This window comes from Fundulus heteroclitus, chromosome 20 (assembly GCF_011125445.2).
Source record: "Fundulus heteroclitus isolate FHET01 chromosome 20, MU-UCD_Fhet_4.1, whole genome shotgun sequence".
NCBI classification, from domain to species: Eukaryota; Metazoa; Chordata; class Actinopteri; order Cyprinodontiformes; family Fundulidae; genus Fundulus; species Fundulus heteroclitus.
Window position 1 is genome coordinate 24,879,755 of NC_046380.1, and position 26,315 is coordinate 24,906,069.

Here is a 26,315-nt window from a genome sequence, read left to right on the forward strand (position 1 = left end):
ACCTGGCACTGATGTCTGGTCTCAACAGTTTATATGGAGGTGGAAGCAGGTGAAACCGGTGAGAGGTGATTGCAGCAGGGCTGGAGTTAGGCAGGTGTGCAGAGTAAGTAATTAGACCAGACATCAGTGCTGAGGCTCAACACAAGAACAGATCAGACAAATCTAAAAAGCTGACAAGACAAGTGGACAGAAACAAACTACACACAATCTAATAAAGAACAAAACAACCCTGAAGTACAAACCTAAAACAGAAAATAAAGCTAAGACTAAAACAGATGACAAAACAGGATAAACTAACAGTAAACAAGAACCTAGACAAGACAAAACTCAAAGCAACCAGAGAACCTAAGGAAGGAGGGCAAAATACTTTAAACATAAACCAGAACAGAACCCAGAATATTACACATTTAACCCTGACCTATTAATCATTCAGGCAAAAAGGCTCCATAGGATGAACCAACATAGTAAAGAACCACATTTTAAATTAGATCCTATTACATTACTTCTCAAGCAGCTCGTCACACAGACATATGTCAGCTTGGTAAGTCCAACTCAGCTACTGCACAATACAGAAGTGCCCCTACAAGAGGAAATGATTCAAGGAGTTTCCATTTCAGGTCTAAATTTAGGATGACGGAAGCTGTGAATTTCCTTTAAGAATGTGTCTATATTTCAGAAAATTATAAAATATTTTCCAATCCAAAGGCCCATTTTTACCCTTCTTATCCAGCTAAATAAACCTTGTTTAGAGTTGCCAATGTTACCTGACCTTTTTGAAAAAAGAAAACAACCATTTTATTTCTATCTTTAGGTTTTGTCTGAGTAGTTCTGGTCTACTCTGCATACCCAGAACCAGAACCAAACATGGAGAAGCAGCATTTAGTTCCTTATGCTCCACAAATCTGGAACAAACTTCCAGAAAACAGCAAATTAGCTGAAACACTGAGTTCTTTAAATCATGACTGAAAACCCACCCATTTAGACTTGCTTTCGGCCCATAATAACAGGAACATTGACCAACATATTTTATGTGTATTGATGTTTTTCACTTGATACAATTTAATGTTCGTTACTGGTCTCACAACCGGGGACCGTTTCAATGTGTTTATGATGTTTTTATGTTTTCAATATGTAAAGCACTTTGAACCGCCCTGCTGCTGAAATGTGCTATACAAATAAACTTGACTTGACTTTAAAATAAAGAAAAACAAAATATTAGCAAACACAGGATGGACACAAGTTCCTCTATGAGATTGCAGTATTTGCTGAGAAATATGTAAAGAAAAACAAAAAGTTTCCAACCTGATGACAGAAAATATATCTGAAAAAATGTTACGAGTACATTTAGTGTCCTTCTGATGAGGAATTTCAATGCAATTATTTCATGAAAATAGGAAAAGCTCCCAAAACCCATATTTATTATGTCTCTATGTATTAGTTAGTTCTTTGTCACTTTTAGCCAAGAGCTAAGTTGGCCACAAGTGGGTCTTTGGACCTATGTAATACTACCAAAAAGTAATGTTGGTTATTTGAATATTTGACAAACCATAGTTATATATAATTTCTAAAAAGCAGATGGAATCAGAGATGACTTGGATTTTTTAACATTAATCTAACACTAAATGTCTATACATAGGACTGAAAGCTCTAAATACGTAAATTTTAGCATATTTTTGATTCCAAAGAGGGATAAAAGAAGTGATGACAGATAAACGGACAAGGAGAGGAGAGACACACAGAGTGGCTTTAAAACGACCATGATAGCGAGGTCAAAGGCTTTCTGGGCACAGTCAGAAGACGATGCAAAGAACAATCAAAACTGCTGCCAAGGGATCTCAACCCCCACATGTTTCTGTTGTTAACAATAGAGTTTCAAATTCAGTGCAGTCTATTATTGTATTTTCAGTTCAAAATACTTCTCTGGGCAATTTACAAGACAAACAGTAAACCAAGGTAATCATGAAAGACATGAAAACTAGAATTTAACTGCATTCCAGTTTGATACTAGTTATAAGAAAGTACATGAGCTTCCTGTACAATCAATGATCCAAAATTAACAACAGGAAGCAAAGCAAATGTAGAGCAAAGCGGAAGCTGGCACTTTTAGTTTTAGTTACCACTTTGTTGCAAAATAGAAATCATTTGATTTCTCCAAAATTCACTACAGTTAAACATAAAAAAACAGTTATCTGTTAAACAAACATAGTTGAGCTGGTACCACTGCACAGATTGTAAAATAAAATGAGTTTTACCAAGTGTCATGACAAACTTGTTGCATCTTGCTCATATGAGTGGATGTTATGGTTCAAAATGAAAGTGACACAAACAGATTAATATGGAGATTCACAACAACCAGACCTTTTATACATAACTGTTCTAGCACTCTCCACCTTGTGGTGACAAGTTTTTAACAACAAAACCCCTTTCATCTTTACATTTTTTTCATCCATCCATCCATTTTCTAACACGCCTATCACTATTTGGGTCACAAGGGGTTGCTGGTGTCTATCTCCAGCTGTCAATGGGCGAGAGGCGGGGTACACCCTGGACAGGCTGCCAGTCTATCGCAGGGCAACAGTCTGGTTGTTTAACTAACCAGACTGTTGCCTGATTACTACCAGACCATTATAACTTATAAAAAACCATAACATGAAGCAGGCTAAAAGATCTCATAATACAACACATAAGGTTCTGATCAAAAGAACAACAGATAAAATCTATCATCAGTCTGGAAACACAAAGCTAGTTGTAAAGCTTTGTCTAAGGCTACGTGATGAACTCCAATGAGACTTGTAATATTTTTATCCAATGAGCAAGGGTCAGCTGGAGTTTTAATTTAAAGTTGTTACACAGGTGATGGGTGGGTCACTGATTTACATCTGATTTAGCATGCTCCCAGGAGGATTGACCTCCATGTCCTTAAAAACAGCAGCGCTCCAACTGCAGGTTGCTCAAGTGCGAGCCGCCAGATTTGACAAAGACTCCTGGATAGGTGTCAAAAGGTTTTCAGAAAAACTGAGAGAAAGTCCTGTTGCCTATGTTGTGATTGCCATGACCCAGATAATACCATGGTACAAAGGTTTATTTCTGAAATACAAAGGATGACTTTAAGGTCATTTTTTTATACCTTATTTAGCCTTTGCTTTGTTTTCTCAGTTTTTCTTCCTGCTGATCAATTAGTAATGATCGTAAATATTTAGCAATAATCAAAGCGCCTCTTTAAAAAAGGGCAGATCACCATTCAAAGCATGTGTTGTATGTACATTAAGTAGTGTCTCAAGCTGATAATTTACCAATTATCAATTAACAGACAATTGGTTTAAAAAACATCTTTGTCACCACATGATTTTATTTTTTTTCTGTCTGAATTATTCCCTGTAAAGTTGAAAAAGAACCGTGTTATGCAAAGCGTTCAGATAACTAGATTATTTCTAAATATTACATCTAAAATCTAAGTCATCCATTTGGCTAAGCTGAAGACACAAATCAGAATACAGGCCGAATAGAAAGCTTGAGAAAACATTTTATCTTTCTTTGATTTGAACAATACTACGAAGTAACAAGAAACAGCTCCTACTCTAGAAACCAATCTTATTGTTTTTAGTTGTCAAAAGATGCATCTGCAAAAAAAAAGAAACTTCTTAATTTTACCTGCAGCTTCAAAAGAAAACATTGTTCCAGTTAAAGGGATATCCTGATTGAAAAGATATACAAACTATTTCCTCTAGAACACAAAAGGTGATAAAGGTATAAATAAATACTACATAAAATAATAAGGATAAAATATTTTTTTAAATAGAGAAAAGCCATACTTGGCCACCAGATGGCGGTAAAGACCCCTAAAATAGTTTCATTTCAGCACATTTCAATGCAGGTGTTTTTCTAACTGCAGCGTATGCATTCAAGAGATTACAAGTTTATTTTATTAGTTTGTTCCATTAACCAGCATTGTCTGAAAAAATCGTGGCTCATACTCAGGTTTTTAGAGCTCTTTTTTTTTTTTCTCAAAGCACCGCTGCCAGAATTTTGTATTGTGAAAAATTAAAACCTTCACAAATGATTTGAAAACTCGTTCTGTCTTTAAGTTGACATTTGTCAACATGACATTTATTAACATTTTGTTAATATAACAGCAAAACTAGTCTGCACACCCTTAAACTAATATTATGTTACCCTCTTGCTCTTTTGCATTTAATTTCAGCCTTTTGCACGCTTAAGTTCACAACTGCTATTATTTATAGTGAATTTGATTAAACATAAAAATAGTTCAGATGGTGGAAGACCAAACCAGGGGACTCTTCCTTTAGTTAAAGTCATATTTTTGGAGAGAGTTTGTTTCTTCCCGGCACTGGTTGTGTTTTACATGTAACAACCGTTGGTTTTGGACCTTTTCTCCAAAACCAACCAACAAACAAACAAACAAAACAAAAAAATCCACACCTTAAATCTCCCAAACTTTTGGGACAAACCATTATGATCTAATTTAATACAGCCTAAATTTCTGGGCAACAATCCAAAATGTAAACTGAAACACGGTGGTGGCAGCATCAGGCTCTGGGGTTACTTTTCTCTAGATGGATCTTGGATTTTTGTCATGAAATACGAAATTATGAACAACTACAAACAACTATCCATCATGACCCCAAAACGTAAGGTATTGACTAGGAGATAAAAACTAATCATCACAATGAGTTCACACATACAGAAAATTAAAGCCAGAGTCCAGAGCCAAATCTCTGGATTGGAAATGTCTTCACAAGACATTTGATGATCTCTTACAAAAGAGATTGAGAAACGTATAGCCAAACAAAAGTGTGGCATGCTGATAGACTAAGTGCTGAAAACATGTTTGAAAAGCCTACATATTATGATTTTTTTCTACTTTTAACTGTGTCATATATCCTGTAGTTATGCTGAAGAAACTAATCTGTAAAGGGCAAGAATGTAAAGCAATAAACAAAGCTGGCTTGATACATGTGCACCTTAACAATCATTTAGTTTATGGGGGTAAACCCAGTAATTGTTCAGATCAGCTGTAGTCCGATGTTGAATATATCAGTCTAAGCTTCATTTTATGAGACCCTTATCTCTAACTTCACGTTTAGCTGCTAGTTCTTGTTTCCAGTCTGTTTATCGGTTGTCCTCCACGCTCATCTCATCTCCTGCTGAACATGTTCCCACCTGTTTACAGTTTCTACAACAATGCCTCCTATTTGTTTTACTCCTCCGCTGTTGTTTATTTTTTTTAGCTATTTCCTGATTCATTTTAACAGCATGCCTTGCATAGTCAACCGAGACATGTTTGGATTGCTGTTATTTAAGTTTGGGACTTGTTTGCTATTGCAGTGTCCTTGTTTTACTCATTTAGCTCTTATTTCCCGGCTAAACTACTAATTTTTTAGTGCGGCAGAAGAAAAAAATGACTGATTGAAGAAAACATAGGCAACGGAGAAGATCCTGGTAGGTAAGAGAAAAAAAGGGTAATTCATAAGTATTCTCACCTTCTTCAGGTGAACTAAGGGGTAATTGTTTACTGTATTTGATCAGCATGCATTCTTTCGGGTTGCACAAGCACCTATTGGACAGTTAAATTGCATGATGCTGTGCAGCGTTAACCCATCATATTCTTCTAAACTTATATACAATATACAAGTACAAGTCTATATTTAATAAAGTACTAGAGAATAAGCAAGGGTGTACTTGCAGTGCCTCAAAAAGTATTTTTTACGCTTTGAAGTTTTAGCATTTTAGAGAATTTATTTTCGCAAAAATAAAGCTAAAGCTAACTCCTGCTAAGTTAGCTTTAGCTGTAGGTTAAGATCCTAGATATGTGGCATCTCTCCAGAGCTGAACAATACGATGGTGACAAAAGAGATGAAGAAGTGTCAAGAAACACCACCGGCCCTTTATTTTAAGCCAGGACCACAGGGTGCAGGCAAGTGCAAAAACAACACACATCAGATTAGTCAATGCAAAAGCTATGACTATCTGACCCTTATTGGCTTTTCAAGCACTGCTCCCCGTCTTTTGACTTCTGTGTTTTTCTGCAATCAAGAAGATAATATTCTTCAACTAAAGCAACCACAACACCTTCATTTGTCATTCACTCTTCTGTATAGCTATAGATAAGAGAAAGTCTGTGTTATCAGAAGTGATTTTTAATGACAAATATTACTAGCCCCACTTGCACCTACTTCCATTTTAGCTTCAGCAATAATCTTTAAGAGGGTACTAAGACCCTTAATGGTGAAAAAAGCTCCCCGCAGTAGGGTTGCAAGCTATTACATGTACAACCAGGCAGACAGACCGTGTTACTACCTGATGCGGTAAATGAAGATACGCTACATTAACTGCAGGGATCGGGGTTGTTTTACGACTGATGGTCGAACAAGACTCATTATTACATTCTTTAAAAACCTCCTTTGCTCTACGAGAAAACCCAACAGCAAATGTAAAGTCAAAATCTCAGATCCCGGTGCCATCTGCAGTGTCAGGGGGAGGTAGCAGCAGCAGCAGCTCGCTGTAGGCCCGAGCAGAAGCACATTTAGAACAACGCTGATGCAGTTGTTGAGCCAGCTGATGGTGGCACAGAGCATGTGTACAATGCAAGGGCCTTGATGTATTTGTCGGTCATATCAAGCAACAAAAAGAAACACAACACATAACAGTAAAACAAACAAGGCTCTCCACTTTTTGATTTGTGTCATTCTTTTGTGACAAATGCCTGGTACCACTTCTGTCGTTTTCTGAGTCAGCTGTGCAACTGAGATTGACTGCAATCCTTTGGCAGCTGACGCCACTGGTCATGAAACAAAAAGGAAAATAAAATGGGGGAAAATCGAAATGCATGTTGAAAAGAGCAAAGCAAAGAAGTATAATCTCTCAATCATGTCTCCTGCCACTGTAATGTAGAAATTGTGATTTAGTGTCGTTCACCATGTTACTGTCAAGGAAATGCATGCCACATTTCTTTTGTTTGTTTATTTTTATTTACGGTAAATGTTCTGTCCTGACTGCTTAGGCACACAGTGTGGTTGGTTGTGAGCCATTAAGTGTCAGAGGCTGATTGGTTCTGGAAAAGGAAGTTCCATGGTTGGCTTTAACAAAATAATGGTGCAGCAGGCATGCTTAACGTAATCAGTGACTTCCAACAGATGAACAACTTTCTTGACCCGTAAATTTCTCCACTGTGAGATCAATAAAGTCTATCTTATCCTATCTTTCTTTAAATATTAATCACATTACTTGAAACTCTTTAATCCTCTTGACAAGTTACCTTCTTTTGCACTAACCTGCTTAAACTTATTGAACTTCAACCCTTACTGTACCCTTGACATTTACTGGCAAAATATGTGAACAAACGCCATAAAATGTCACAATCTCTCAATTCAGAAAGCCTAAAAATATTGTATCATGGTTAGTGATGACTTTGAATATTGAATATGTGAATATGTGAATCTCAATTATTACATATTTGAAAGTACAACTATGAAAAGCAGCACCAGTCATTAGACAGTCATTTTATATATATATATATATATATATATATATATATATATATATATATATATATATATATATATATATATATATATATATATATATATATATACACACACACACACACACACACTGTATATGCGTGTGTGTGTGTGTGTATATGTGTATATATATGCTTACATGTGTAGCCCATTTTAAACAGCTGTGTAATGTGACATCGCCATCATACTATTATTTAATTTTTATTATTATTGCCATTATTATTATTGATAGTCCGCCTCTGATTGGCTGATTAACCATCCCTGATGTCTCCTCCACTGAAAGTGCTTTGAGCCCACTGAGATAAATCTGACAATGAAAACTATGACAAATGTATAATAAATCGTAATTAAAAACTTTTACTTTTGGAATAATCTGTTTTATTTCCTCTCAGAAAGAAAATTGTTCCCTTAAGGGTTTGAAAGAAAAAGAGCAGACTTCTCCTATTTTAGCTTCCCTCTAACGTCTCCCTGTTTAGACAAGAATAGATTCTAATGTTCTCCTTCTCACATATAAAGCGCTTAATGATCGAGCTCCATTATGCATCAGCAGTCTGATTGCTCCACATGTTTTTTGGACTAATCTTACTAGGAATTTGTTACACATGAAACCCACATTAATTATGTACTCATGGAAAACATTTTGAAAAGGATAAGCAAAAATAAGAAATCAACACTTTTTTCGACCATAAACTCAGTTTAATGATTTAATAGTTTAAATCTAACAATTAGATTGCCCCAACATGAACAGTTTCTCATTTCTTTTTTAAATAATCTACATTTACAGTAAACTTCTCCTAAAGACATTTATTACATTTGTCTACATGTTGTTTTTATTGCAGTTGACGAGAAAAAAGTAAAAGAAGTGCTTACGGTATTGCTACATTTCCCGTTTCCTAAGGTTTTCTTCTAATGATTGCCAATTCCTTATTGAGAGCTTCTTATAGTAATTTTAGGGATCACAGTACACAAGGCAGACCAGACAAAAATACTGTTACCCAAGTCCAATATGATCCAAAAATGTGACTTTTTTTCTTTAGTTGTTAGTCTTTGCATACCTCTACTCATCAGTGTATGTGGTCCTGTACGAGTTCTTTGATTTGCACTATGCTGGTGTCTTTCCTGCTACTGATTCCTCTGTCCTCCAGTGCGGTTTCTGGTGAAAGGTGGTTCTCTTATTGTCCGTATGCCCACATTAGAGGGACCTGGGACAGCAGTCATGGATGTGTTGTCCTGTGTGAAAGTTATTTCAACAGGACATCGAAAGCTTCGAGCTGTGCGGTGCAGGTGAGAAAATGAAGATGTCAACGTGCAGACCTCCCACCAAAAAATGTGCACTTGTGTGGGCTCTGGAAGATCTCTGTCAGGACTGTAGCTGTTTGAGGAGATTCAGCTGTAGTCTGGGATTCATTAAAGAGTTCACTGGTGGTTCAGTATCTTCACTCAGTAAAAAACAACAACTGTAGGATGCATCTAATTTCTTCGTTTTTTTTTTTTTTTTTTTTTTTTTGCAATTTCTCCAGTTTTTATACACAGAACACAAAAACAAATACTGATATCTGCATAGTGCAACAGCAGTTTCTTCTTTACAGATTCCTGTGTATATCACTTCAGCTTTTAAGACACAATGCAATTCCCTGTCATTTGCTAATTCCCTTGACGTTTTTTTGTTGTTGTGTCCCACAGAAGCAAATATAGGCCAGCTGTTAAAAAGTATAAAACAAAAACATAAATCACAGAGAGTCATCTGCATGTTGTCCGAGCCACAAGAGCAGAACAATAGTGGTGCAATCCACTCCACTATGGATTATGATATGAGTCCAACTAATTTCAGATGCATCTGCTATGTCTAATGCTGTGCTTTATCGTGTACTTGTTGTAAATCTGTAGTAAAGAGAGATGAACATAATAAACAAAATAGAGGTAGGGTTTTGAGTACAACATACAGGATGTTAACAGTGCCTTTCAGAAATATTTATACCTCTGGAACTTTTTCACATTTTGTCATGTTTTCTTGGGATTTTACATGATAGACCAACACAATGTGGCACGTAACTGTTAGTAGGAAGGAAAGCTATTAATTTTTTCTTTTTACAAATAAATTCAGACCCCTTTACCCGAATAACCCTATAGAACATCAAGCTCAACCAAGTGCCTTAAGAAAAGGGTTTGAAGCATCCTGAAGACCGTGGAACACAGCAGAAAGACCAGAGTGAACGTTGTGGTCATAAAACAAAATCTAAATGTTTCAGCATCTCACACAACACCGCTTATTATCACACAACTGCAAACCTAAAAAGAAATGCCCTTTCTATCAAAGCAAGGACAGCATGAATCAGAGATGCAGCCAAGAAGCCCAGAGTAACTAATAGTAAGAGTAACTACATAGACTTACGCTTCATAAATTTGACTTTGGGAGATGCAAGCAGAGAGCCATTATTGAAAGAAAGCCATATGAAATCATGTTTGTAGTTTGCTAAAAAGAATCCATGAAGCTGTAAAAGCCTGGAGACCGGGTTGGAGGTTCCCCTTCCAACATGGAGACTACCAGTGCTGACGGCACAGTCAACGTCCAAAACTAAATCTGACTGAAGAAGGAGCAAATCTTTAGAAAGACTTGCAGTTTGCAGCTTTAAGTGCTGCGATATGTGGTTCTGGAAGGCTTTACTTCGAGGGGTTGAAAAGAAATGACAACGGCACTTTTCATATTTTCATTTTTAAGTTAGCCTATTGTGGACTTTGTGTTGGTCCGTCACAAAAAATCCCAGAAGAACGGCAACAACAAAAAAAAAATTCAAAGAGAATGAATACATTTGCAAGGCACTGAATAATAGTTGAAGACATTTAACTGCAGACTTGAAATACTTGAGGAAGCCCCCTTTAAATGATCAGCTCACAGATTTTGATCACCAACTGGTACGCGGATCTTGAAGGGGAAACTAGAGAAGACAGACACATCTCAGCACAACGGGGAGTAATATTTATATCTTATATAAATAAAACAAAATGTGCAGCCAGACCAGCCAGTTTGGCTCTCGATGGCACATGATTGCCTCCAGTTCACAGTGTGCTTCTTCCTGATTCATCTTTATTCCCTCACTGTTAGTAAGGAGTGAAGAGGATGGGCCCGTGTGCGGTGCGGATTGGACCCGGGGCTGGCCTCAGCAGGCTGAGGGGTGTTCCCTGTAGCAGGTGTGGGTGAGGATGGGAGGTCAGTCCATGGGGGCGTAGGGCCAGCTGATTGGAGGATGCTGCCGCTGCCATCGCTGCTGCGACAGCCAGAGGACTTGGTAAAAGTCCAGGCCCGAGTGTTTTTGGAAGTTCCTTTGAGAGAGTTATGGGGGAAAAAAGGGAGAATGTTGCATTCTGCTTTTTGGAAATAAACCCTCATCAGCAGCTGAAACACGGAAAAACCAAAGTAAATACATACCATAAAGTCTGTGCGCTTCTTGTGCCGGCTGAGGAGAGGATTAGGTTTACCCGCAACTCCGTCCCGATGCCTTCTGCTGGATATATGCTGCAACATAAAAAAACAAAAGAACAAGTGAGTTTTCAGTGAGCCATCTCTCCGGGGGTCTTCGTTATGTATGTGTGTGTGTTTACCTGTTTAAGCTGCAGCTCAGAGTTGACTCTGACGTTGCATATCTCACAGTGGAAAGTACGTTCCTGAGTGTTTGGATCAGAGGAGAGCTCGCCTCCCTGCTCAGGGCTGGGTTTAGGACCCAAGCGTGGGTACGCTTTGATGGGACCCAATCCACTCCGTGCCTCCAGGATTGTTTTGTGTTTGGTTCCTGGGAACAGCAGAAAAAGATATATATATATATAAAAAAAGATATATATATATATATATATAAATCACAATATATATATATATATATATATATATATACACAATATATAGATAGACACAATATATAGATAGATACAATGGCATATGTACATGTATAAGGTGCAAAATTACCTTGTTTTGTATACTAATATCAGAGAAGTTGTAATTCCTTACATCTTTATTCCTATTTTATTGAAAAAAATCCTCAAAATAAATCTATATTTAAATTCAGCACATTGAAACATCTAGAAATATCCAACCTATATTTTGTATATTTACTCATTGGGGGGGAAATAGCAAACAAACAATGCAGGAGCCACAATTATTTGCATCCCAATAATATTTCTAAAATAAATGTAACAGAGGAATTACATTTTTGCTATACTTTATACTGTTCAGTGTTTAGGAAAGTTTAACTAATAGTTTATGACTCTTCAAAATGGTAAAGACAAGAGAACATGCCATACAAAGGAACCGAGAAGTGTGTTGATCTTAATAACTCAGGAAATGACCAAACTACAATCAGACCAATATTGAAAAAGCTTTGAACTGTTTGAACTGAGACAAGGCATGACGAGGGGTTATATTTATCCTGGGACAACACAGTAATCAGAAAAGAGATTAAGAAAAACTCTCATAAGGTCTCTGTTAGAGAACAGTACTGTACAGTGCCATCTTGGAGGTCATTAAATCCAGATGACGTCCCATAGATGCTAACTATGTGCCAGCACTTTATGCCCACTGATAATGAGCATGGTGGAGGATCTGTGCTGCTGTGGGCCTGTTTCTTCTCCACAGACCACGGGAACCTCGTTAGAGTGCACAGCATCACAGACTCTTTCAAATGCCAGGTCATTTTGAAAAACAATCTGCTGGACTCTAGCAGAAAAATTAAATATTGGTCCTCACTGGGTTTGTCTGGTTTTGATTCCTATAGACAACTTTTGGGGGGAGTTGAAGAAAAGAGATCATAAAAGAGGACCAAAGATGATCTAGAGCAGAGGTCACCAACATGTTGCCCGTGGGCTCCAGGTAGCCCCCAGGACCATATGTGGTGACTTCAAGCCTGTTTTAAAAAATAGCAAAACCCTGCAGTGAGCTGCATTTAAAATGCTATTTTATTCAGTTCCTCTTGATTTAAAAGCATTAAAAACATACTTATATTACATGATGTTAAGGTGAGCTCTGACTCTTTAGTTCAAAGGACAGTACAGGTAGACCTTCGTCTGAAACAGTAGTGGTGAAGTAGCTCTCAGTTTCAAAAAGGTCGGTGACCCGTGATCTAGTGATACCGTGCAAAGAGGAATGGTTTGTGCCCCACCCTCATAAAATATCTTAGCAGAAGGTGTGGCAGGTTATTCTATTTTTAAAACACATTTTATTTCTAAACATGGAATTCTTTCCCATAGAATGGAAATAAAAAAAACATAAATTAATTTTTTACATATCTTTATGAAGAATGCCAAAGATTTTGAAGAGAGATGTGAAACATTTGTCACTGCGATAGTTGAACAAAAATGTTCCACTTCTCCCCTGGGATATAATCTGTGAACTTAATAAACTGCTTTCTGAATTCTCTTTTTATCACAAATCAAACTCAGAGGCTAAAGTGGCAGCAATTGTAAGGATTGCAAACTAACACTGGGGTTTGCGTTGTATACCACCTGTCCTAGTTTTCCTTTTATTATGAGAGCTTTTACAGGTTTGACTCTACAGTTCTAGGACCTTCAAGTGGTAGGAGGTCTGTTTGGGTTTTTATTGTAGTTGTGGGAACCTTATGGGTTGTATAATGAGCAAAACGTCAGAAGTTTGAGATGTCACATTTCAGGGTGGGATTAGAGTTTAATTGCAGGCCTTGTCAATAAATTTGAACATTATTCAAAAGTTTCTTAATTTCTGTAACACATTTCACCAAGTGAAATGCAATATTTTGATTAGTTACACACAGAGAGATGTTTTCAAGCCTTTATTATGACGATGTTCCGCTTTTATCTGATTAAAACATCACATTTAATATTAGAGTATTGATCAAACCAGTAACAAAACATTTTGATACAGAAATGTGGACAGTTTGATTAATACCTGCTCAAAAATTGTTATTTTGAAAAGGCACATTTAACCTGATAAATGAGCCTCATCTGAATGCATATTCTGTTTTATTGAATATAAAAAAAAAAGAGACACTAAAACGTGGTCAATTTTACAGCTAACATTTAGTTTTTTACGTGCTTCTAAAGGCTTTGAACGTATATTTGGAAGAGATTTTGTTCACGGAGCTGCTTATGTGGTCTGCTGGAGCTTCTACAGATTGGACCAACCTTTGTTATGTGCCTCCAGCTGTGAGAGGGAATTTACGGCCACTTTGCAGAGAGAGCAGTAGAGAAGCTTCTTGGCTTTCTCTTCCTCTGACTCTCCCGAAGACGGGCTCGGTGCTGGGGAGGGGGTGTCAGGTGGAGCAGCCGCTGCTGGGTCCCCGGAGGAGCTACTGAGGGCTGCTGAAGAGGAGGGCGAGGATGGCAAAGGCGTGCCGACAGATGACTCTGCATCTGCCGAGTTCGTCGTAGTTGTTGAGAGGTCGTTTGGAGTCAAGGGTGATTCTTTCAGGCTGGGACAGGACTGGGCATCATCTGTGAGCAGCAGAAATAAATGATTTATGTGAAAACTGAGCATGAGTCGTGCGGTGATGATCCAGTCATGATATTAAAAGCGTTAAGAACCATGCAACGCCTCCACAGCAGCAGTGCTGAGCGTGCAGTTTGCCTGAGGTCAAACAGACTGCAGTGACACTCCATCTGGATGTGCAAACAGCAGGTCTGACCAACCCACTGAGATAGGACATGCTTACATGATGATGCACGGCGGGTTTTCTTTCCTGGCATCTATCTATGACAGGTGTGTAGATTAAATATAAAACAAATAACATGTATACACTACACAACAAATTGCAGTTTTGCTAAATATTTAAATCAAAGTGACATAAATAATCTTTAATCTATATTTCTTTTATTCAACAACAGATTTGTTGATTTTTTACCAGTTTTTCTCTAACTCGTGTGCGTGCCATGTCTTATTTAAACGATGATGCTCACCCTGCTTGTTAGGATTAGGATCAGTCATCGGGCTGGATGGTGGGAGGCCTGGTGGAGAGGGGGAAGATGGAGGCGGAGGCTGCTGTTTATCTCCATCTTGGAGACGTGGCGTCTTAGATGTCTCGATACCCTTCACTCTTCGAGCATGGCGGTTCCCTTTATAGTGGGCTTCTGCTTGACTCTGGACATAAAAATGAATATATATATGTATATATAGACATGGCAGGACCACATTAAATCAATCCAAAACCTTTATTCTTTTTCCTTTTTTGACATCCTCATAGATGCAGCCATGGTGGGGAACAAGGCCTGGACTACACAGATGTAGAAAGTCGTCAGCACTCATGCACACATTAATATTTGTATTAATGGTATTTAAAGGTACATCTGAGACATAGGAGAGTTGCTAAATAGCACCGCAGCCACTATTTTTCCTTAACCGTAAACTCAGGCGCTAATTTGGGATGTGACATTGTCACGCCTGCTATCTGTCGGCCAAATTGTGAGTCTTCATCCATTTTCATCTTTGTAGTGTTTGTTAATGACTACTAGACATGGACACACACAAAAACAGCTATAAAATAGGTGCAAATACAAAGAAAATTTACATTTTGAGATATGGGGAGCTAATTTGTACTTAAAAAGACATGTGAGGTCATTTATAGGTACAAATCAGTTGGGTAGGGGCGACAGTAGCGCAGGAGCTAGAGAGGTTGTCATATATATATATATATATATATATATATATATATATATATATATATATATATATATACATATATATACAGTCTTCCTTTTTGTTTTTTGCAGCTCAAACAGTAAAAAACAAAAAAGACAACTGGAGGCAAAAGCCAATAAAAACAAAAGCAATGTAAACTAAAACCAAAACTAAAACGTACAACACTGTGGAGGAGGGGGCTCAGCATAATTCCTGTTAATCCCAATGTTTTTTTCTGAGAACTGTAACAAATAAAAAGAAGAAAATTAGCTGCCAGTTCTTTGAAGAAGTAGGTTTAAATCTCACAGAGACTGAATGGATAACAAGAACATCCTGATTAATGCATCAAAACATGTGTCTCAACCTTCATCTAATTTGTGTCAGACTAAATAAAGTGCATCAAAGTGCCTGCTGTGGGTTGATGCTTGCATAGACGGAAAATGGTTGGGAGTTTCTAAGTGTGATGCGTTTAAAGAAACAAACAAAAAAATCTGATATTTCCGTAATCGGCTTGTAAACACAGAGAGATGATCAAGAAAAGAAAATGGCCCCTGAAGTAACCTCCAGTGAACTCTGTTTTTGTCCACTGAGTTTTTTCCTCAGTTTGTGGGTCCCCCCACTGACGAGTTGATGGTTTACTGCTATGAAGTGCTGATGAGGCTGTCAGTGAGGATTAGCCTCTGAATTTTCATGTCCAAACTGCAGGGGTGAGTTGATGGTGATTATTGAGTCGGGGGAATTATCTTCACTGGGTTTGCCAGTGGCGGTCAGCTGCCGGCTCCTGATGGAAAAGACGCAGCACTTGCAAAAAAGAAGCGTACACTAAAGAGCAGCAGATCAAAACTGGTGAAAATAAGAAAAGTTTGTGATGTTTGCATTATTTGTTAGGACATTTTAGAATGGTCACTCCTGCAAATGACTGACATCTCCTACTGATCGAGATTATTGGAATCACATGAAGAAATACATGGATATGCGTAACTTCACTCATGAACTGAATGCGTTGAAAATTTTAATTGCCCTTAAAATGTCACATTATCGGCCCGGATTTGATGTAAGTTACCAGCACAAAGCTGTACATAATTATAAATATAAAATAAAAATAAAACATGCTTTTACAGAGAAACTTTCAATTAGTCTCTATTTTGGAAACAACCTTTGCTGCAACTACAACTCCAACACTTTTGGGGTATGTCTCTACCAGCTTTGCAGATCTAGACTCTAAGCTTTGTTCATTGTTCTTTCTTCATTCAGACTGAATGGAGGGCCTTGATGTTTAAGTGTTTTCACAGATTTCCTATTCGATTTTATTCTGGACTTTTTGAATTGGCCAGTCGAACATGTCAATGGGTTTTGGTCTAAATTAATCTGTGTGTTAAGGGTTGTTGTCATGCCAGAGGGTGAACCTTGACAATATAATGGTACTACCACCGTGTTTCACTGTAGAGACAAAGCGTCCAGGGTTATTGTAGTAATATTTTTCTGCAATAATGAGATTAATGTAATGATATTTCCATGTAGACCAGATAACTCAGTTTTGGCCATTTGAACAGAGCACCTTTTTCCACAAGTTTGCGGTGCCACCTTCATGGCTTGTGGCAAACTTCTATTGGGACTTTCCCCAAATAACAGCTTTCTTCTTACAATACCTTTTCTTGGCTAGTTTTGTTTTTATTTTTCTCTTGCATTGGCCTATCACTTTTAGTGGAAAGCTTTCCACTTTGAAAGCTTTCAGAGTATTACAGCCTAATACAGGGGTAGTAAAAATTAATGCCACAGTGTTCAGATTTTTATCTGGACCAAAATAAAAACCACGTTTCCTTTTTGAATTCACAATTAGGCACTGCTTTTTCACATGTAGTTTCTATGAAATACACTGACATTTGTTGTTGTAACTTGACAACATGTCCAGTTGTTCAAGGGATATGAATAGCTATGCTGTACTTTCAAGTGTCTGTTCACGTTGGGCCATTGGTGGTTAGGAAAATCTATTTGTTGTGGCCAAACTAGTTGAAGATGTGGTTTCTGTCGTACCTCACACCATTCCTTTTAGTTTAGTTCCTCGAAGTCTGAAGGTTTCTGGTTAGAATTACAGCAACTATGGTTTCCTCTCTCGGTCTGATGGTGCTTGATTGTCTGTCTTGTGTGACTTTCAGTCTGCTCAGGAAGTACCTTGGCTCTTGCCTGCTGATTGCTGGTATATGCTTAATGCCATCCTAATAATGTTAAATGGATAGCAGGGCAGCATTTGATTTAATGGGTGTGGCTTGATCTAAAGTCCAATACAATTTTTGTGGACTTTTAATTAGACCATGGCTCATATATGTTTGGTAAACATGGAGTTTTAAGCAGGCCTTGAATTATCTCTGAAAAGATGAAGTCTCTCATGCAGCAGCTATGAAACAGCTTCACTTTCTGCCTGACTACACATGCAGTTATACATGTTTCTTATTATATCCATTGCACAGCGTAGGCACTCAAATAAAGCATGTCAAAGGTACATGTTGGGAGCTCTAAGGAGGAAGGACAACTGGGATGTGTCCAAGATACCGCCATAAGTCTGAGGTATTAACTGCCAGTGATACCCATATAGCCCTTATCCTGATTGGCGATGACAGATCGGCAGATATAGCTCTGCTAGTGTAACCCTACTCCTCTGGCTTCTGTTCCCTGCAGCCCTGCAATTAGCCAAAGCCACGAAAGGCCTGCAAATCAACATGTAAATCCTAGAAAGGAGGACACACTCAATATTGCTTTTCCCCTGCATTTGTAGCCTTGCCTTTTTTTGTGTTAGCTCACTTTCTGCTTCCAGGTATATTTTTACTTTAATGTAAAGCCAGTATCCAACCACTATGCGCTAATGTACAATTATTAATGTAGATTCTGACACTTACTGAACAGATTGAATTCACTGCTCACAGTTCAAAGATTTCTTTTTAATAATTCAATAGACAAATCCAGGCAAGTTCCCTTTCTGCTACACATATTTAAAAAAGTTATGAAGCAGACTTTTGCTCCCCCATTTTCAGATCAAACACAAGTTGATGATTCACTGCAGTCAGACACATTTAAAAGTCCTCTTTTGATCCTCATAAGATAATGTTAGAAATAATTACAGAATTTTAGTCCCAACCTCCTTCACCTCTGAATTGTTTCAGTGTCACTGAGCCTGCGCGCCACAGTCCGGTTTGGAAATAAAATTGTCTTCATCTGAGCATGCTCAGTTTGACAGTTCACAGCCATAGAGAGGATAGGAAAGGAGGTGAATCCAGTCTTTAGGCGGTGTAACAGTGTTGGTTCTCACTCTCTCATGGCAAGGACTATGGACAAATACATTAGGAAATATTTGCACTGCATTGTGCTGTTCATGTGGCTGCAGGCGCCTCAGAGCTGTCAGTCTGCAGCAGCAACATGCAAACACACTTAGACAGGCAGTTCTGGCATGAATTGTAACCGGACGGATCCCTTTCTTCTGTGCATCCCACTAAACCAAACCTACCCACAGCACTGATGAAGCCCATCATTCATCCGCTTGATGTTATTCTGCCATTTTATGGAGGTAACTTTCAATGAACAGACATAGATTTGTAGCGGTAGACTGAAATGTTAGAATTAATTATTATGTATCATTAAAAGAACTATAAAAATGTTTCATGAATCTCAAGTTGATAAACTCGTGCTGTGTTTTAAAGAATTTGTTTTAAGTGAAGATCATCCATTTCAGATTTTCCCAGTCCAAATATTTTATATTTCGATATTCAAATTATGCTTCGGCACCAATCTTGTTTTACATTGAGGGCACAGAAAACTTGAGCGCCCATTTCCTATTAAATGCCCATGTCAGAAACAGTGAATGTATTTGTGGTACAACTGATTATAGTTTAAAAGAAACCTTAGGGAAAATGGGTTTGGACTGTGTATTAATGTTAGATCCCTGTACATTGTTTTATATTGTCCAGCACTGAGAAGCACTTGGAAGCTGATTGGGGACGAGGCAAAGTCAAGCTGAACAAAAACTAAGAGCAGATTTTAAATCTAAAAATGAGCAAAATTCAACCAGGAGACACCCCATTAAACAAGACAAACAATATGAGGATGTGTTGCACAAATCAGCAGAGCTTCTCTAAACGTAGAGATATAAGATGCTTTTTCTTTATTGATAATGAGGCATGGAGTTCTGCTGTTCTTGATGACCTTCATTTTGGATGCCTAATAAAGGCATTCAAGCCTAATTAAATCATACAAAACTGATTAATACACCATAAACTGCCCATACCAGTTACTGAGAAAAAGTAGTGTAATCAAATTGTAATTTACTCTCATAACTGAAGTCTCAGTGAAAATGTTGAGGTAATTTAAATAGGACAAACTGTGCTTTTTTTCCCCCAACACAGTGGGTTAAATTAACTGTAAAGAGAGAGACATGACAGAGCCATGCAAAGAAAGAGTTAAATGACCGAGGAACAAGAAAAGGGATTTAAGGAGAAAATGAGAGTGAGAAAATGTTCCTAAAATCCTTTCTCATCCTAAGCAGGATGAGCTTTGATGTTTTATCTCCAAAGCGACAAAGGCACAGAAAGCAGATAGAGCGAGCTGAGGAGCCAAATCTTCTGTGCTGAAGACGAGCGGCAGCGACAGGAAGAGGGGGTGGAAAGAAGCTTGAGACCGGGAGACATGGAGATGGTACGCAATCGGGACCCTCACAAAAGGGAGAAGCAGTAAAATGAGAGCTGATGAGGGAAATTAAACCATTATTAAACAGGCAGTGAAACATGGCAGCGTGAGCAGACCAAGAGGAGAGAGAGGAAGGGATGGGATGGAGGTGTCCGGTACGGCACAGCAGCGGTGGCTAATGCAGCACACTGTGACGTCAACCTTGCAGCAGAGCCGAGCTCAACACCAGCAGGCTAATCTGTCCTCTGTGGCCTGCAATGAATTGCAGGGTTATAATTACAACACATGTGGGCAAAGCACCTGCCTCTCAATGGCCACTCTTAAGCAACTGACCTCTTTCACTTTGCAGCTAATTATACCCAAAACCAACAGCTTCTGTTAGACGTCCATACAAAATAGGTGTATATTACTAATATACTTTAATGAGCATATATTACCAACTTTACAACTTCCATTTTTTAACTGTGTTCAGCATTGACTCTGACTATATATATCTATATATCTATATCTATCTATCTATATCTATATATCTATATCTATCTATCTATCTATCTATCTATCTATCTATCTATCTATCTATCTATCTATCTATCTATCTATCTATCTATCTATCTATCTATCTATCTATCTATCTATCTATCTATATATATATATATATATATATATATATATATATATATATATATATATATATATATATATATATAAATATATATATATATATATATATATATATATATATATATATATATATATGTATAGGACCAAAATCAAATAATATGTAAATAGGCATGACAAGAACAAAGCCAGCACAAGGTAGCCCAAGAGCTAAAAGTTGCTGAGGAGTGGTGATGTTAGGATTGAACCCTATACTTTGGGCATTAATGCATAACATAATACTGACCCGAGACCAAAAGATGTGTAATGGTTGACAGCAGTAGCTTCTACGCCTAACAAACCAGGACCCTGGTGATTTAAACGTGCTATGCTGTAAGTTCAATGTGACCGCTACTCACCCTGGTGATGAAAGACTCCTTGTGACAAAAACTGTAATTTAACACACAAAGAGTCTGCCAGCATTCAGGTAGGTGGTGTAATTTTAATTCTGGTTCTGACCATCATGTTTCGTCCAATGGTACTCAGGCTTCGGCCCCTCCATTTCTACAAACAACTGTGTCACCTGAATACTTTCTCCCTGGTAGCCATGCAGTTATTGTACAAGTCTTACCTTTCTCCCAACAATCAGTCCATATTTTGCTCATGAAGATGTACCACCAGTGCAGCAGTACTGTAGGTATTAGGATGTTTTTGACAGGACACACACACCACTTCAAATTTAAGTCCCATAAACGATCTTACAATGGCTTATCCTTTGTCCTAAACATTCACTTCAAGCTAAAGCTGCACATGTGATGGACAGACGAGAAAGAAAATATTATGACTGTAATGGCAGTTTGATGTTCTGTCCATAATTAGAGAAAAAGTGAATTGAACCTGTAGCTAATAATTGTGGGAAAAGTTAAGTTTATGCTCATAAACAATAGGTGTGGCTGCCTCATGGTCTGGCTGTTGACCCCCTGCTCAAGCTTTTTGTGGTAGCTCTGTTATAAACTGCCGTGGTGTCATGTTTGAACTTAAGATTGTTGCTGCCCTTTAATCCAATAACCCAGTTGTCTTAAAAAGGGTTTCCACCAGAGCAGTTGTTTTTTAGTTGCTGGGGAGATATTCATCCTTCCTCCCTGCGCTTGCTTTGACGGAGATCAAAAAGTGGGCTTTAAACTGACTTATGCAATGAAAATCAACATGAACTCCGATTCTTGTTCATTTATGTTTCAAACTTTCAAGATTTTTAGGTTTTCTAACTCTTAAATATGACAACGTTTGGCCTTCGATATCAAACGCCCTGACGATGTCCCGATGAAAAATAAAGTGCCTATCTGCTTTTAAAGCGCTGCAAACCTCAGCCACAACGAGCAAGCCAAGAACTGTACTGAAAGCAGAGCATCCGTTCATTATTAAAGAATGTCCACAGTGCTTTAAGCTCCCAGTCTCTCAAGTTACTGTGGAAGGAGCTGTTGGGCTGCAGCAGAGCAGATGCTGCATGCAGCGTTACTAGAGCAGGGTGGACAAACAGGTGCTCTGGAATAAGACTTCACACAAGGCCATCAAGGGAGCAAAGGAACTCTCACAGGGATCTGTTTTATACATGAGCGCTGAGTGAAATCAAAGCTGTTAAGCATGTAAATATAAACATGCTGGAGTGAATAGAAATCTTCTCCTGTCAAGTACACCACACTCTTGTAGAACATGTGAGAACATACAGGTCTGCAAAAGAGGGAGATATAATGAATAATCCCTTAAGGAAAGCGCAGGACTCAGCCTCTTGAGTTTCTGTGTCCTTCAGACACCACTGACTTTACAGAACAAACTGTTCAGCACTCATCCCCAGGAATAGAGTTATGTTGTTGGCCTAAGCTGTGTATTAGGCTACTGTTTGACTCATGTTAATGTTAATCATTATACTGACAAGATATAAACACACAAAGCTTTTATGTCTTGAAGCCATGGTTCTCGAACCATAGTAGAAGCATCATCTAACTGGCCACTAGTGGTACTTTTGGTATAAACAAATTAATATGGTAAAAAAAAAATGTAATATGGTAAACACAAAGCTAATAAGTAGAAACTGACTAAAAAATAGTTGTTCAAGGCACACTGATCTTTGTTTCAAACAGAAAGTACTCGACAGAGATGTGCGGTGGAGAGTATTTCAAAAATAAAAAGTAGAAGACAGCAGTGTACTTAGAACAAGTACTATTGGCTATTTATTTATCTCCAAAGTTGAAACATGGATTTGGATGTGGGAATGACACCAAGCCCACTTCAACCACGCTTTATTTGCAAATTGGAAAACAAGATATGCCAATTCTAATGAAGTAACTCACTACAAACTAATCATGGAGTATTTCATTGCATTCAATGTTTTCAGATAGCACATCATTATGTTCAGTAGCAAAGGCTGCAAAATGCTGTGCTGGTAAACAGCTTATTGACATAAAAGCTGTTAGAAATGCAAATAATGTGTATTTAGTGCTGCATGTTTACATTTTCAACATGCAGTAGCCATTTTGGATGTTGAGGTCAGGGTTGGTGAGAAACAAGTCAGTTTCCTGCACGGTGTTTTAACTTGATGGCTTTTCATCTATTTTGCCAACGTAGAACTTGGACAAATGAACTTAAATAATTAATACATAATAAATAAAAAGCAAAAAACAAACAAACAAAGAAATATTTAAACCAACAATGAAATGTCACTGGATCAGAAAAGCATTTTTTTTCTAACTGCACAATACTCTGGACTACATATTAATAAACATATTTTCCCCAAAACTGAAAAAAATCTCCTTCTACATTCGACATGGTCGGTTGGATGTCACTCAAAAATGCGACAATGCCTTTGCTCCACCAGCAGATGGTAATAACGCCACAATTGACAACATACTGTACATGAAAATTTAAAAGAAGAACATTGAGAGCATGGTTGAAGCTGTGCTAAGTTAAAATTTGGCACCAATACTAATACGAATACTCTGGTATCTACTTTTTACTTCTTATTCTTAGTGTTTCTTTACAACTAACTTTAGATCAGACTAGCTTGTTCTTATACTCTTTTTTTTCATTACTATTAATTGTGTGTAACTGTCTGTGTCTTGTCACACCTGAATTTCCTCATTGTCGGACAGTAAAGGATTATCTTTGTCTTCTAATAAATGTATTTTCCTCTCAGTCATTAACCTCCCTGTCTTATATTAAATGTCTTATAAAGTAAGACAGCGGCAGAATACGTTGTTACAGAACTGCCTCACTGTTCTTGCAGTTACAGAAAGTCAGAGTAGAGATGTGCAAAGTAGGACTCTGTGTCATTGCTTTTAAATAATCCCCGAATTTACAGTCCCCACATATACACCGCAGGGTTTTTAAAAATCTCTCAGTTTAAAATGTTTTTGTCACACCAAATCATCAGTTTGCATGTGGACAGGTGCTAATAAAGCTGAAAATCTCTGTTTTTGGGGGAAAAAAAAACATATCTAGGTTGGTTTGGATAAGACATGTTCTTATCTGTTCATGTTTAGACTGTTCAGATTTTTTTTTTAATTAGGTTTTCAGAAATGGTTATGGACTGTTGATATTGTATCTCCAATGGATGCTTATCTAATCAAAGAAATAGCTCGATCAACATTCATTTTCATTCATGTAAAGAGCAGCAGTGCAGAACATAAAACTTCCTCATTTTACATATAACATTACGCTATGCACAGTCTACTAGACTCAACTCATGTCAGACATACTAAGCAGTAGTGTTTTGGACCCTTGCATCATGAGTTATTTGGTTTTCATCTTCACTTAACACTGCTGCCTCCTTAATACTCCAATCATTCATCTTACGTTACACAAATTCAGGACTCTAGTTTCAGTTGCTCTTCCCCTTGTTAGCAAAGCACAGCCTGTCAGAAGTGAAACATGTTTGATCAGCACTGGGGTGACCTGCAGGACAAACTGGGTTTCCTCCACAAACCCTCAAACATCTTATAGTCCATTAAAATCCCATCACTAAAAGTGCCACAAACGAATCCTCTCATATTCACAGATTTGCAACGAACTCCTGAGAAATATTCCCAGTATCATGTGCAACCCCCGTAAGATATTTGCATGTAACGCCTCTGAAACATGTTTATGTAAATGATCAGTTTCACGTTTACTTCTCTTGATATGAACTCCTCTCTTTCAACATCGCAGATGTAACCTCCGATACCAGACGTTGCAGTGTAAGTTAAGCAAGTGGGGATTTCTGTCCTTCTACCTTCCCGGTCTCAACAAGCTAAAATTAGAGCTGAGAAAGACTTTTCACTTTCTCAGCTGTGCTGTCAATCAGCGACCAACACAGGGTGCGGAGAATGTACTCTTTAGGTCAAGATTCAAATGAACAAAGCTCTGTTGCAGTTGCCTTGAAAGGCTTTAGAAAAATATCTATGTACAAGTATCAGTTTTTATGGCATTTCTTAGGTGACTTTCCACCTGTGTATCGTTCCACAAACCTTCTCCTTTCGGGTAAAGCACCATTTTTTCAGAAATAAGCATCCCCTGGGTAATGATTGCAATGATGCAAACTGGCTTCTGAAAACTGAACTAAATGATCTGAATCAACTTGTGGACAAGTTCCTTCTTACGTCAGCCTCTTCACAAATACTAAGTAGTACATGACGGAGGTGTTACCTCTGGCAAATGGATGATTAAGAGACTTTAACATGTTCACCATGGAAGGTTAAAAAACTATAAAATCATTGCTTCATACAGGAGAATACTCTAGTAATCCTATATTTGTCTGAATACATCAGAACAGACCCAAACCACCACTATTGTGCTTCACACATGTTATATTTTCTTATTCTAGTAAGCAGAGTTTTGCAAAAACTATAGTCTTTATTTTTTAGTTAATATAAACAATTTCTATTAGACACTAGTTTTGATCATGTAATCTTCAAACATTTTTATTTTAAAAAGCAATCCTTGTTTTTAAGCAGCCATGCCATATAGATATCATCATTAATTATTTCCAGTCTGAACCCCCATGCTGATGTCGTTAGAAATGTTCTTTGTTCGTATAATGAACTTACCCTAGCATTTTCTGAGCTTAAACTATAAATAGTGTCAATTCACACTCCTGTATATGTTTCCAATGATTGAAAAAAGCTTACGTTATTAACTTTTAAATGAAGTTTTAACTATAAGATTTCAAAGAAATGTGCCATTGTGCTTGTTTTTTATCACTGAACTTAAAATAAAAGCATCTCAAGTCCTAAATTATATTGTATTTGTCTGAGTGCAAATTGTATTTACAGACCAGAGTTTGCCAACATTTATGAAAATGCAGGTTTTTAGTTCAAGGCCCAGCTTGAAAGCTTCTTCTGTATGAATTTAATCACTGCAAGCCTTTTAGTTTGATAAAATATCTTCCCCTCATTTTAGATGAGGGACCAACATGTTGTGGTGAATAACTGTAAAATTAAATAAAATGAATTCATGGATTTATCAAGTTTTTTGTTTTATGCAAATCTGAAAAGTGGGTTTTCCATTTTTATCCAGTCCCCTTTACTCTGATAACAATAAACAATAAATAAAAGGCAGCACAACCAGCTGCCTTGAGATGTTAACTAATTAGTAAATAGAGCCCACCTGTGTGTAATTTAATCTCAGTGTAAATCCAGCCGTTCTGTGAAGGACTCAGAGGTTTGGTAGAGACCCTTAGTGAACAAACAGCGTCATGAAGACCAAGAAACACTGCAGGCAGGTCAGGTATAAAATGTAAATAAGCATGAAGTAGGGTTAGGTTATGAAACAATATCCTATGCTTTAAATATTTCATGGACCTCTGTTCAGTCCATCATCAAAAGACAGAAAGAGAATGA

The 26,315-nt window shown here is 37.6% G+C and overlaps 1 protein-coding gene across 3 annotated transcripts in view; it reads right to left on the reverse strand.

The window, feature by feature from the left end:
* Window positions 1–8,215: 8,215 nt before the first annotated feature.
* LOC105937033 (zinc finger protein 385A) overlaps window positions 8,216–26,315 on the reverse strand; it is a 54,619-nt gene continuing 36,519 nt past the window's right edge. For all 3 annotated transcript variants that reach the window (XM_036151938.1, XM_036151940.1, XM_036151939.1), the window contains 5 exons: window positions 14,457–14,637; window positions 13,686–13,994; window positions 11,142–11,329; window positions 10,969–11,055; window positions 8,216–10,862 (listed from right to left, as the gene is read on the reverse strand). In XM_036151938.1, the coding sequence (XP_036007831.1) occupies window positions 10,641–10,862; window positions 10,969–11,055; window positions 11,142–11,329; window positions 13,686–13,994; window positions 14,457–14,637 (987 nt within the window). In that variant the 3' untranslated portion in view covers window positions 8,216–10,640. The remainder of the gene's footprint in view (window positions 10,863–10,968; window positions 11,056–11,141; window positions 11,330–13,685; window positions 13,995–14,456; window positions 14,638–26,315) is intronic.